Raw genomic sequence first — 13,561 nt, forward strand, 5'->3', positions numbered from 1 at the left:
CAAGAAAAATTGAATTTTCTACGTAATCTTCCTCAGAAAAAGCTATTAATTCTGCAGTAGTGTTCAGATCAGAAATTACTCTCAGTGTTTTTTGTACTTTCATTCTCCACTTCTCCACCCCAGTGGATAACATGTCAGGAACCCATGGAATGTCTAAGCAAAGCATGTTTTTCACCACTCTTGATAACACAAACACAACACAACAGAACAGGAATCCAGGTACTGTCATCCAAGACGAGGATAAACCCACTTCTGCTCTGAAGCAGCCAAGGCACAACAGTGAACTTGGAAAAACAGACACGTACTCACAAAACCTAGAAAGCTTGGTATTTATATTTATTATGCATTAGGAAGCTTATTAACTTAAAAACCAAAAACCAACCTGCATAAGTACAAAAGGTTTCTTATCTGTGCTCAACATGGAACAAGTTTCAAAATATATATTTTTAAAATTTGTTCAGTCAATACACAAGCCTTTTAAAAAAACTGTATAACTGTCTGTACCCTCATTACATTTATAAATACATGATTTACACAGCACCCCATCTGGAAAAATTAAAACTCCTTACAAATATCTACATATATTGTATACATATAAAACATTCATAGGAGTACTTCATCCAAGTTGGGTTTAATAGTCCATTTACACTGCAGCAAAATACATATAAATCTCTGTGTTCTTCATAAAATGTCTCTAAAAATTAGCACATTTGTTATAATTCATCACTCCTCTGAAGCATCTTTTAGAAAAAAAAGATATTCATATATCTATGATATTCAGCAGGTAAGACAGTGATATGAAGGCTGAATATGAATAATAACTGAACACTAAGAAGCAGTTAAGGCAGCGGTCAAAAGAATTAATAGGAAAAATTAGTTTATATGGCAGATAAAGTGACAAAATGCAGTACATACATATATATTTTGATGTAAAGTACTCTGGCACCCACTCAGAATTGTCTATTTCTGACACTGCTCATTTTAATATTAAAATATTTTTTTTATAAGCAAAATATTAATGGGACCTGGCTCTTCGGTGCCATGTGGATTTGTTTTAACTGCACATAACTGATTATTGCAGAATGTGGCTTTAAGGTTTCTGCATGACCTTCATTTATGGCTAAGTACTATCCTGTGTGATCACACACATTCACAATTCTGCCATCTCATTTTCATCACTGCTTTCTGGTAACTACTGGAGTTCTTGCTAGTAAATAATACTTGAGAATTTCATCGATAACCACTATCTCAGGTACCAAAACTATATAGAGATCAGTGCCTCCCATGCTATGAAGACTACATGTGGCATAGATGCAGACAAAAAGGCGTAAGAAATGTAAAAAAACCTATTGTAGTGATGGCTGAAATTGTTCTGACTCAAACCTGTTTATTTTGCATTAATTTGCAATTTTGGGAACTAAACATTCAAACTTCAAAAAAAAAATCTGTCTCTGTATTCAGGTTTTTACCCAACATCAGAATTTGACACAGCATTTGCAGTCCAATACTGGGTAGAATCACACCAGCTTGTGACCTGCTGTTCTAAAAAACCACTCCTGCATGCATGACATCAACCTCAGGTAGCATACAGCAAGTGACCTCCTGTCACAGCTGCCTTCTCCTGAAAGGCAGGATACTCTGTACCTCTCATCAAGCTTCCAGAGCCACAATTCAGCGCATGAATTTGCTCCACTGGCCCCTCAGAATTTAGCCTTCATACAGTGCTATCCTGCAGCAATGGTTCAATGTCCTCTTCATTACTTTGGTCTAGGTTGTTACTCTGACTACTGCTGATGCTGTTGCTGTGTTTTTTGGTACTGCTGGCTTTGTTCTCAGGAATAAATAAGGCAACTAGAAAAGCCAGGAGAACAATGCACGCTCCGATCAGGAAGGCGGGACCAGGAATGATCGCTCTCTACAGGAAAACAAGCATAATAAAGAATTCATGTTTCAGACACTGACTTCTGCATTATGAACTACACCACTAAGGCAGGAGATCATGAGAGACACATTTATGGGGACTATAAAATTTTTGCAAACAGGTTCATATGTGCACTTTAAAGTGAATTTTCTACATCTAAAATCCCCACAAATTCCTCACCTGATCTCCACACTGATTGAAAAATGAAAAAACACATAAAATTTTCAATTGAAAGTATGATTGCCTAGATAATGAAACAGATGTTGACTTGATGCTTTTTTGTAATTTGTTTTTTTGCTTTAGGCAACATGCTTGTTAAATCAACAAGACTCCTCTGAACATTAATAGAATAAGATTTCAACATCCACAAGTACAAGTCTCAATAACCTCAGCTTCACTTTTCCATGGCTGAGATATCTAGAATCAAGTTAGCCAAATAAACAAGCATCCCAAAAAAAAAATCAATATATGGGTGAGCAAAATAGCAGTGAGACCATTCTCACTGCAGACACGTGTTACTCATGTATGATAACTCAGTATTTGGAGTTATTGTCTCTTGCTTCTAAGCAGTTTATTTTAAAGTTCAAAACCAAAACTTATCCACATTTCATAACCCCAACTAAAAACAAACATCAGAAAGGTTTTAACATAAATTTTAATCAGCCAGGTTTGATGGCAAACCTCTACAAAAGAAAAATGTCAGCAATCCAGCTCTTTTTTAATCTTTAACAACTTTTCTGTATCTGTGTTAAACAAAAACTAGATAAAACCAAAAGTGAAACTTGTCGATCCTGTGTACTTTTATTCTACCAAATGAAATGTAGGAAGTTCTTCTCAAATAAAGTGGGAAATACCTGAACATAAGTATACAGTAACCGGGTATTTCCCTTGCCTCAATTCTTGTTACAATCGGAGGCTTAAATTTTCAGCTGATAGTCTGCACATATAAACAAATCAAAAATACATTCTGATGATATTAAATCTTCAAGAGGTGCTACACACACAAATACTCAAAGAAGAAATGAACTTCCACAAATTAATTCACCCTCATTTGCAGTATAACAGCTAATTCATCTGAGCAGCTTTTGAGTATTAACCACATAATTGTGGTTTCACTGAGAGGAGTGAAAATCTTTCAAAAGCTGCCCTTTGTCATTGCATTGCCAAGTGTTATTACTACTCTCCAACACATCCGACAACTCCTCTGTTTGCTGTAATATGTGGAAAATCATAATGATGCAACTTCACTCAAAACTTTAGTTCCAGTAAATTTACATCAAAATAAGTTACCTGGCACTGTTACAATACCGAAACCAATGCTGCTGCTACCGTAAATCTAAGTATTTACGATCACATTTAAATTATCTTAATCTGAATTATTTAATAAATCTGAAAAGTGAGAATTAAGAACAAGAACATCTTGTTCTTAAACAACTTAATTCTCACTTTCCAGGTTTATTAAATAACTAAGATTTTAAATTAACCAAAAAAGACAGATTTCTGGCACAATGAATTCTACACAGGAAACTCCACACCAAATTTTGAACTAACCTTATTACTGGGATTCTGCTTTGTTTCAGTTTCAGAAGTGTTATCAGGTAGGAATTCATTGAATTCCACATGGAAGACAAAGAAAATAAGGCCATACAGTGCTGGTCCCAGGCCATTGCACAGTCCTCTTATTCCAGTTATTATTCCTTGGACAACACCTAATGAGGAAAAAAAAACAGTAGGGTTTTCTTTTTTTAAGCAAGGAAGAAATGCTCAGAGCCAAGAGCTCTGAGTGTATTCTAATAATTGTTCCAAAATAGGGCATATCATAATTATTTCTACATTCTAAGATGTAAGAAGTTTGTTGAAGACAAATCTGTTGGATTCAAATAATCCTCTGCACACCACAGTCCTGTCACTATACTTGCAGATTACTGGAAGAATTATTATTTTTATTATTGGATAATATTTCATTATTATGATAAAGAAATTTATGTGTAGGTTTAATTCTTAATATTAGAGTTCTTCCACTCTCACCCAAAGCCTGCAATGAAGACAATGAAGATAGCATTTAAATGTGGTTCCCATTCAATTTATTTTCAAGCGAAATTTAGAATAATGCACCTAAGTGTTAAGAATTGTGATTGGGAAAATACGCACAAATTGTGACCAGTATTTATTTAAATACCAAGTAACCTATTCAGGGCAGTAAATTAAGTAAACAGCAGTAAATTCACAATACTTGACTGAATGCACTTTTATAATGGATTCTTTTTAAAGCTTGATTAATCAAAGTGCTATAGGTACACTTCTGTTTTGATTTCATTAAGTAATTGTGGCAACAGTGCAAAAAGTGTTTTGATGATATTAACTTCACATAATAAGAGTCTAAAAATGCTATTTGACAATATTAATAATCTGCTTCATCCTTAAGGCGGTAACTTGTAAAATGGGAGGAAAAGAAAACATGTAAAAAAAGTTTTTACTTCATGGGTTGATGATATGAAAGTTTAAAATCTTCATGCCACTAGGTGGCAAAACCTCAGTCTTGAAAGCCTTAGCTATTAACACCAGTTTCCTCTATGTAAAATCAAGGTTCAATTGCTTCTGTCAGCTTAACTAAACCAGTAATTTCCTGATGTAAACAGAAGTCTTTAAAAATCTTTAAATGTCTCAAAAAAATGGGAGAGAGGGGAATAATTACAAAAACCCATGTAAAACACCATCTTTTGCATCCTACAACAGAAATCCACCTCCTGGAACAGTACTTCCTTGGTAATTCTCAGATTTCCTGCATTTACCTACTTCATGTTGTACAAAGCTAAAGTATAACTGATACTCAAAATTTCTATGTAAGCATTTTTTAATGAGAATACTAAATTCAAGTTCGAGAACAATATGAAGTCTTTCTACCAGTGTTCTAATTTGTGACGACTTCTCATTTCACTTTAAAGGAGGAGTAATTTCTGACTGTACATTGCTTTTCATATCAAAAACAGTAAATTCTGTGTTTTCTCAGTTTAACTGGTTACGTTGGCATCCTTTTCTATTCCTGGAAAATCTAAAGTATTGTATCAAATAGGGCCAACTTTTCTACAAAAAAAATAAAACTTCTTTCCTACATTTATTTCAATCTGGTAAAATGTGTAATTAAAAAGGTAGTATTGTTACATTAATCCTCACTGTTTACTTAGAGAATACTGCATATAATAAAAGGAAGAGAAAAAAAGAGAATGTTTTTGTTGCCTTCATAATACTTTTACAGAAAGAAAGACAAGAAGTAGCTAATCAGAAATTATGTCTTTTACAATGTAAATATGATAAATTTGTGCACTTCCTTCCTCCCTACATGGATTAGCAGACTTCCACAGGTACTACCAAGTGAAAACACACAAAGATAACTTGAAAAGTGCACCTAGGAAACTCTTCTGCTTTCTAGAGAAAAAAGCAGTCTGATGCAAAAACAGCAAATTATCAAATACTCACCCTGTTGATCTGCCTCTGCATTTCGTGAAACCAGAGCACTTATTGCTGGAAATGTAATGCTTGACATCGCTGCTACAGCTCCCGCTGCCCACATCATCCTGTGTTAAATACATAATTTGAATTAAAAATGACACTGCCCTTATAATTACTCCCCACACTCCCACAAGAGCACCCTTATTTAACATTTCATTCCTTTTAAAATATACATACTCAAACACCTAAAGAACTGGAAATTATCTGGTTATCTTCCTGCTCCCTTCCCATATATTATTCTGAACTTGCTGGAAGAGAAGCGCATTGGATTTGATTTTATCCTAGCAGAGAAAAAAAACAGGAATGGGAGGAAAGCGGGCTTTCCTCTCCAAACATTGTACAAAGGAACAATTTCCCAGGGTGTCCCAGAGAGATAATTCTCTAGTTTCTACAACTGACTAGGAAGTACTCTTGATAAATGACAAGCACTCCTCCCTCTCAGTAGGACACACTTTGTAAAGAGTAAGATTTTCTAGCTTATGGTTCCAATTGTCTTTAAGTAAAGACAGAAGAAACTCTAGACAGTTTCCAACAGAAGAAACTGTAGATAGTTTCTAAGACCGATGATAGTTGGAGTAAGAAAATATGTTACAAAAACAAGTATAGGTCCAATACCTAATGGGTAAAATCGATCCAGCGGAATTACTAGAGATAACATGCTACTTATTAGCTTGTGAGTTTAAGAAAAAGTTTTAATCACATTCATAGACTTAATAGTCAGTGGAACAAAATGTTGCAAAGACTCCCTTTTCAAAAGAGCTGTAAGTACACAAAATTCTATCATTCCAACATATGCAAAATACAGACCAAATTTTGGTAGAGTAATGAAAATGGGAATACTTAATTCACAGAACATTCAAATACCCATGACAACAACAGTAGAATTTGTCGGGGGAAAGAAAAAACCTTTCAGCTCCTTAACAAGTGTCTACATAGCAAAACGCATGCTTACCAATACTGAGATCCAAAACCATACCAAGCCAGCTGAAAGATCTGAAAGCCAAGACCAAGGAGAACTGTGTTTTTGTTCCCTATAGTTCTCATCAAGATACTGAGAAACAAAGTCTGCAAGAGAAATAAGTTCAACCAAAAGTTGTTTTAAAAAGTCAGACTTGCTAAAGTAATTTCTCCCATGCAAAGTAATTCAGAGGACCTTTCAAATGATGAGAAAATTCACAACATTTGTCCTCTTTCTCCTCCTGTGTTAAGCCCAAAATACAGATAATTAATTTCAACATTTAATGTACAGATATTCTTAACACTTAAAGGGTTACTACTTTGGGACATCCAGAACCATATGTACTGCCTTCTCTATGTATATTAGATGACAGTGTCTACTTCCAATGCAAACAGGCTTTCATTTTCACCTCTACAAGCCCTATTGTATTATGGAATAGAGCACTCCACAAAATAAAAGCAGTTACCAAGCAAAAACAGTGCATGCTGGACACAATTTGAATTTACCAGTATTTACAAATACTAGAGAAAAAAAGACTGCTACCTCAGAAGAAAGTAAACTCCTTAGGTCAGCTGAATTATTTTGCAAATTTACATTTAAACTTACTGTAAGTTTAAATAAATCCTGCTGCTTTGTCACCTTCACCACATACACTGAAATTTGGTCAATTCCTAGGCACCATTAATTACATTTTCTACTGATTCTTTACATAACTGACATGACCTTTTCATTTGCACATGAAAGCTAATCCTAATCAAAGATCAGTATTTCCATTTTTTAGAAGTGTTACTGCTGAGGGGAAAGGAGATCCCAATTCAGATACAAGACACTCAGGGCAAGAAGCAGACACTTCCTGGTAAAGCAAAGTCCATATGGACAACTTGATTCAGTTAATGGACCACACACTTTTCTTTAACAGGAGAAACTCAGCAATGCTTCAGTAAAAATACAGAGAAAAGGAACCAGGACTGCAGAGCAGAATACACTTCCTCTCTTCTCTTCCTGATTGTCTGTCTGAGATGGAGTTGATTTTCCCACAGCAGCTCTCTCTGGTCTGTGGGTAGCTGGAAAGGTGTTGTTAACACACCAGTGCTTTGGCTGCTGCTGAGCAGTGCTGGCACAGCATCAGCGCTGTCTCTCAACAATCCCCCCATATCAGCAGACGGGGAATGGGTAAGATCCTGGGAGGGGACAAAACTTGGCCCACTGACCCAAACCGACCAAAGGGACAACTCATCCCATATGGTATCATCTCAGATACAAAAGCTAGAAAGGGAGGAGGAATGGGGCATTTGTTATTGATGATGTTAGCTTTTTAGAGCAACTGCTATGTGTGTGGAAGTCCTGCTTCCCAGGAAGTGGCTCAACACTGCTAGCTCATGGGAGGCAGAAAGTAAACCTTTTTTTTCCCCCTGTATGTGCACCTAAACTTTTGCTTTAGTAAGCTACCTTATCTCCTAAGAGTTGTTTTTTACCTTAACTTTTCTTCCCTGTCTGCCTGGAAAGGGGAGTGCTGGAGCAGCTTGGTGGGCATCTGTCATCCAGCCAAGGACAACTGCTCACCCTAGCTTTCTTGTTTCTCATTTCTAGTTTGAATGCTACACAGAAAAAATACGGTAATTCTACCTTCAGTTCTTTCTTACCCAACATGCCAACACAAGTCAGTATTTATGAAGCAAAGATTATGTCAATAAGCCTAGATTACTAAGCTGTACTCTTCAAAAAGCTCAAAAATCAGAAGATTTTCCTCATTTTAACACTGAAAATTATAAACCAGAAGGAAAACCATTGTAGAGATTTTTAGAAAAATACTGGTGTGCATAAAGTATGACTGGCAGATGTGAGTGCACACAATAGCCTCAGAAAAAACCACAGCACAAAGATTAAAATAATTTCTTGAATTGCTAAGGAAGGCCACAACTGACACCAGGAAAACTGGTAAACATTGATGAATGTGCTGTTTACATCAAAACAGTAAGACCTTCATTCAGCTAAGAATGGCAGCAAGGGTACAAATACTCTATATGCCATTCCTCCTCTTGTCATCAGAACAGGAAGACAAACTGCATCCATAAAGATACCAAAGATCGCATAATAAAAACCTGGATTTACAAAAGACATAAAGGATTTGTTGAAAAATCAGCTCACTGTTGCCAATTAAGAAATATGATGAGAAGATAACAAGGCCTCACAGCTCCTCAGCCTCCAAGCTGAGCCTAAGTAACCCTGGAAAGACTGCCTGTATGCAAGTTTGATAGCACAAACCAACTGAGCAGGTGCAAGTAGCATGACTTTTATTTAAAATAAGGCACTTCCCTTTCAGAATGCCTTGCATTTAGTAACAAATTTCCTGTATTGTTTTAATAATTTTAAGTCAGAGTTCCAAGGAATTTACTGATCCAAGTCTAGCAAATTTTATCTTTCCGATATCCAGATCCAGTATTACTAAGGAAAGCTTACACAAAGTAAGAAATTTACATGGACTGTATCACCAATACAACATTTAGTGAATGCAAGATACACTGACATTAGAGCAGGTAAAAAGTTTTTAGATGAGCTTAAATGAAGCATTAAGATACAGAGCTTACCTGAGCTATTATGGACAGAATGCCCACCACAGCTATAAATGTTGCAATGCTAACAGATCCAAAGCCTATAACCTGTAGAGAAGCAGAAATTGTGTGAAACAAATGCCAAACACAATCCAGGACAATTACTAGCAGGGAATATCTTTTCAATGAAAACATTCATCCCTGCTTATACTCTAGATTTATACAGGATCCATTCAGGAAGTGTCCACTTTCAAGAATGATCCCTAACTTGACTCTTTGCCAAGAAAAGTATAAAGGGGAAAAAAAAACCTGCCTTAAAAAAAGGAGACAAAAGAAGTCCTAGATCTGGAAACTAAAGTTCTCTATCCCTCCCCAAAACACACCAGGTCTTTGACAGGCAAGATCCCACTTCAAGACAGACTCAGAAACTGCTGTACTAAATGAGAACAAAGGCCTGCTTAAGGTAAACACGTGCTTAAAATACTGCAGGGTTCATGCATCAGGAGTCAAGTGTTACTCAGTTTTTGGCTTAGCAAATCACCCTGCTTTTCATTTTAAAGTTTTTACTTTGGCAGAAAGCAGGCCTCTAAGCAAAGCCTATAACAATAAAGAAGTCATAGGGAATACTTATTTAAACATCCTTAGTAAGATGCGAAGAGATCAACATTTACCTGTCTCAAGTACAGAAAGAAACTAGAATACTGGCCAGCCTCAGGCAGATATGAGAATAACACTGTAATGCAGATTGGGAGAACTGTAGGGTCTTTTCTAACCTTTTTCAGAGACTGAAACAAAAGAACAAGGCAGGTATTAAAACATAGTACAAAGCCTATGAAAGCATAAGGAAAGAAGGTATATTCCCTTTTTTTGCATGCATATACATCAAAACAATTACACATGGACACTGTTAAGCTGAACATTAAGTCACAAACAATCTCTTTATATACAGTTTGGGGAACTCAATTCTTCAGTAAAGTTTCCATTGAGATTTTTGAAGCTACTGTTCAGTACCAAGTCAAAACTACTCCCCAAAAACAGCATTACATAATTGTAATAACTAATGTCTTCTAATGGACCTCCACAGTAATTATTTGTTTTGAAACATACTAGCAAATAATATACATTTCTTACACTTGTTCTCCAATTATAATTATAATTAATTACTTTAAGGAACAAATAAATTGCGGAAAACAAATTCTGTAACTGCAGTCTTTCAAGCATGCCATTCATCTTTCAATATTCACAACCAGTTCCCAGCAGGACAGATCTTGAGAAGAAAAATCACTTCTTCCTTTCTTAAGATATCAAGGTGTAATGAAAAGATAAAATAACTGAGTACATGTGAGTGAGTGAAGTTACTACAAAGACTGCATGGTATGTTTTAGCCCTTCCTATATATGCCTACAAAAAGATCAGGCTTTATAGATCCAATCTCTATTAGAAATAAATCATACATAACCAAAAGTGGAAAGCAAGAGTGCAGAGAGATACTGCCAAAAATACAGTCATAAAGTGAGTATGTAAAAACTTAAAATATTGGGGCATAAGAATTCAGCAACTCTGTTCGCAATAAAATAGAGCACCTAAGTTAGGAAGTTGAAGTATTGTACCGTTGGATTTCACACCAAACATCATTTTCAAATCTAGAATTATTTCATCCACAAAGTTTGGTTTGATTTTGTTTTTTAAATGTAGTTAGATCTTTATGGGCAAGAGCAGAGAACTGAAACTACAGCATACCCAACAGTCAAGCTACCAGTAAGGCTGAAGACTTCTCAAGCTTACAAACTGAAATGAATAATTATTACTTATCAATCACCAAACATTTACTAACAACTTATTGAAGTGCATCTTACTGCAAAAGGATCTGCCTGTTCCCATGATATAGAAGATCCCCATGAAGTAGGTCTTATTTTTTCCGGCAGAGATTCTGGTACAGCTAGCAGGATGAAAAAGATGTCCACGACAGCCACCAACGTGGCCACCAGTACAACCAGACTATCCCCGTAGGTGGCAGACAGGAATGCTCCAATGGCAGGACTAGTCACCAAACTTGCCGCAAAGGTGGCAGATACCTATGCACAACAGTTCACAAACTCATCAAAGTGGTTATTCTCCCATTACAGAAAAAGGAAGTAACTTGCTCTCCACCCCTCCCTATAAGTGTCATTGAAAAAACACCCCAGTAAAAATTCAAGTAAAAAATCCAAACCAAACAAAAAAGTAAATAAACCACATACTATTTACAACAATAAGTATGGGTCCCAAATACAGTATCTACTGCCTTCTCAACAGCACACCATACTAGACAGGATTTGCACTCCAAGATCAGGTTTGGCTCAAAGGAAAATGGCTCTTACCTTCAAATAGACTAAAATCTTTATTTTGTTTTCTAATTATGAATTTGAAGTGATTTCACTGAAAAAGTTGTCAGTACATTTAAATGCCTGCTTAAAAGAAGTTTAAAAGCTAAGGACATCTATCAATAGACCTCCAAAATGTAAAGTAATACAGATATTAGGAAAGCACACTAAGCAGGAATTATATTACCTCTGAATGGACTAGTTTGTACTAACCAAGTTATTTTCCGCCTCTTTTGATCGTGAAGAAGGATCATATCTAAGTTATTAAAAATACTGTTTTATGCATTTTCATCCCTTCTTACCATTCTAACAATAGAAAAGGCCATTTTATACCAAAATGAAGTCATATGAACTATATATGCAACTAAGGGGTGATGGAAAACTATTGCTAAATTATATTACTTGCATTGTCTTTAACATTTAATGTTCTGTTTCCAAAATTAAAGACATTCTTTCTTACACATGCCCTGTATGCAAGCTGTCAAATTTTAATTCTGCTCCCATGAGCACGCAGCATTCCGTTCACTGTGTGAACGCTAATCCAGCGTTCTGAGCTGTGGTACACTTCTTTATCAAACTCTTTAATCAGGAAACAATCTGTACATCAAAACACAACTTCAATATGAAGGTCATAATCTGACCTTTTGCCCCAAATTGAGCATATCTTACCAGTCCGTAGGCTGTAGTTCTTTTATGTTCTTCTGTTACATCAGCTACATAGGCAAATATTACAGAAAAGGTAACAGAAAATATTCCACATACTGAAATCATAGCGAAGTACCACCTAATAATTTAAAAGCAACAATTAGAAAATTTGAACTAAGATCTCTTGCTTTTTTTCTTACTAATAAGCAAGTTTGTGTTTAAGTCTAGGAGGAGGGTTCTTTGAAAACTAACACAGAACTTTATTGGAGATGAATGAATGACTTAAATACTGGAAAACAGCATTTAAATTATTTTATATTCTTCTGTTTACTATACATCAGCCTAAAAGAAGAACTGGTCCTTTGAGGACATGGTACCCATAGATTTTTACCCTCTCGAGTTCAAGATATGAAAAATTAACTATCTTAGAAGTTATTTCATCGGACATATAATACTGTGGAACCTGAACTCTGAATGCATTCAGACTGTAAACAAAATTCTTTTGTAATTCTTCCAAGTTTCACAATTAATGTAAATGCAACTAAAGTCGTAACTGAGCAGTACTAACTTGGTATCAAAGTACTAATCAAACAGGTAAAAGATCTCACTTGCAACAATTATACTTTTCTTTAGCAAATAAATGATAAGGTTCATTTAGCTTTAAAAACAAATTTATTACTGTCAGTCATTAAGGGAAAAAATTAACAGCTGGTCTTAAAATAGAGTTAGATGGGATTGTCAAATCCTTGAAAGAAATGCTTTATACTTGTATGAATATAGTTCATATTCCATTATTTCTACTTTTAGGACACACAGTTTGAATACATCTTGAACAGAAAATCTCCAGAATAATGCAATCATGTCTTGAAAGGAAAGCTGCTTTCTTCTTGTTTTATTGTCCCTTTCCCATTTCTCCAGACATCTCCTCTGAATACCCGCTCTCCTGACAAGACTGCTACTCCAGTTTGTACCACTTACCATGGGCTTATTCGCATTAATGGAATTGGGACACAGGTGAAGAAAACTGTAAGAAGAAGAAAATATTTTCTTCCCCAAGCATCTGAGAGAGCACCTATTAGTGGAGCACTGAGAAATGACAAAAAGCCCTGTGACAGAAGAAAAACAATTAGTATGTCAGCAGCTACATTTCCAAGGCTCACTTTACAATATAAGAAAAGAATAAAATAGATAACTGAAAATTGGCATTATTTGTTCTACAGTCTAGTTTTCTGTGATTCTGATGCTTTATGTTTCAAATCAAACTTGAGTGAATTTTAAAAATAAAAAAAAGAGACAGCATATGTTTTTTCAAGCACCATTTGATGCAGTATAGAAGTAACACAGACTGCAAAATGTTTAACATCTCCAAAATACAGTCTAGTTCCACAAAAGACATTACCTTAGTCTCTATCAAGAGACTCAGTGCTAGATTTCAAACCCAAGTTGCCCTCTAATTTGGACTGTCCTAGGAGAGAGCTTTGGGTAACGTAACTGCTCTCTGAACAAATTCAACAGCTTAAATTAAAATAAACACTTACTGCTTTATACTACATATTCATCCTGTACCATACACCTGTAAATAGCAAGAACTATTAAGATCATTTGAGCAGGC

At 35.5% G+C, this 13,561-nt stretch overlaps 1 protein-coding gene across 1 annotated transcript in view; it reads right to left on the reverse strand.

Annotated features, from left to right (window-relative positions):
• Positions 1-315: 315 nt before the first annotated feature.
• The window catches only part of LOC102067601 (hippocampus abundant transcript-like protein 1), a 29,590-nt gene continuing 16,344 nt past the window's right edge, over positions 316-13,561 (reverse strand). Inside the window, exons 4-12 of the mRNA XM_014266511.3 lie at positions 12,928-13,055; positions 11,974-12,088; positions 10,798-11,016; positions 9,613-9,726; positions 8,978-9,049; positions 6,384-6,496; positions 5,399-5,496; positions 3,473-3,630; positions 316-1,915 (exon numbers count right to left, since the gene is read on the reverse strand). Of these exons, the coding sequence (XP_014121986.1) occupies positions 1,715-1,915; positions 3,473-3,630; positions 5,399-5,496; positions 6,384-6,496; positions 8,978-9,049; positions 9,613-9,726; positions 10,798-11,016; positions 11,974-12,088; positions 12,928-13,055 (1,218 nt within the window). The 3' untranslated portion in view covers positions 316-1,714. The remainder of the gene's footprint in view (positions 1,916-3,472; positions 3,631-5,398; positions 5,497-6,383; positions 6,497-8,977; positions 9,050-9,612; positions 9,727-10,797; positions 11,017-11,973; positions 12,089-12,927; positions 13,056-13,561) is intronic.

The sequence above is a fragment of the Zonotrichia albicollis genome, chromosome Z (genome assembly GCF_047830755.1).
Source record: "Zonotrichia albicollis isolate bZonAlb1 chromosome Z, bZonAlb1.hap1, whole genome shotgun sequence".
Classification (NCBI taxonomy): domain Eukaryota; kingdom Metazoa; phylum Chordata; class Aves; order Passeriformes; family Passerellidae; genus Zonotrichia; species Zonotrichia albicollis.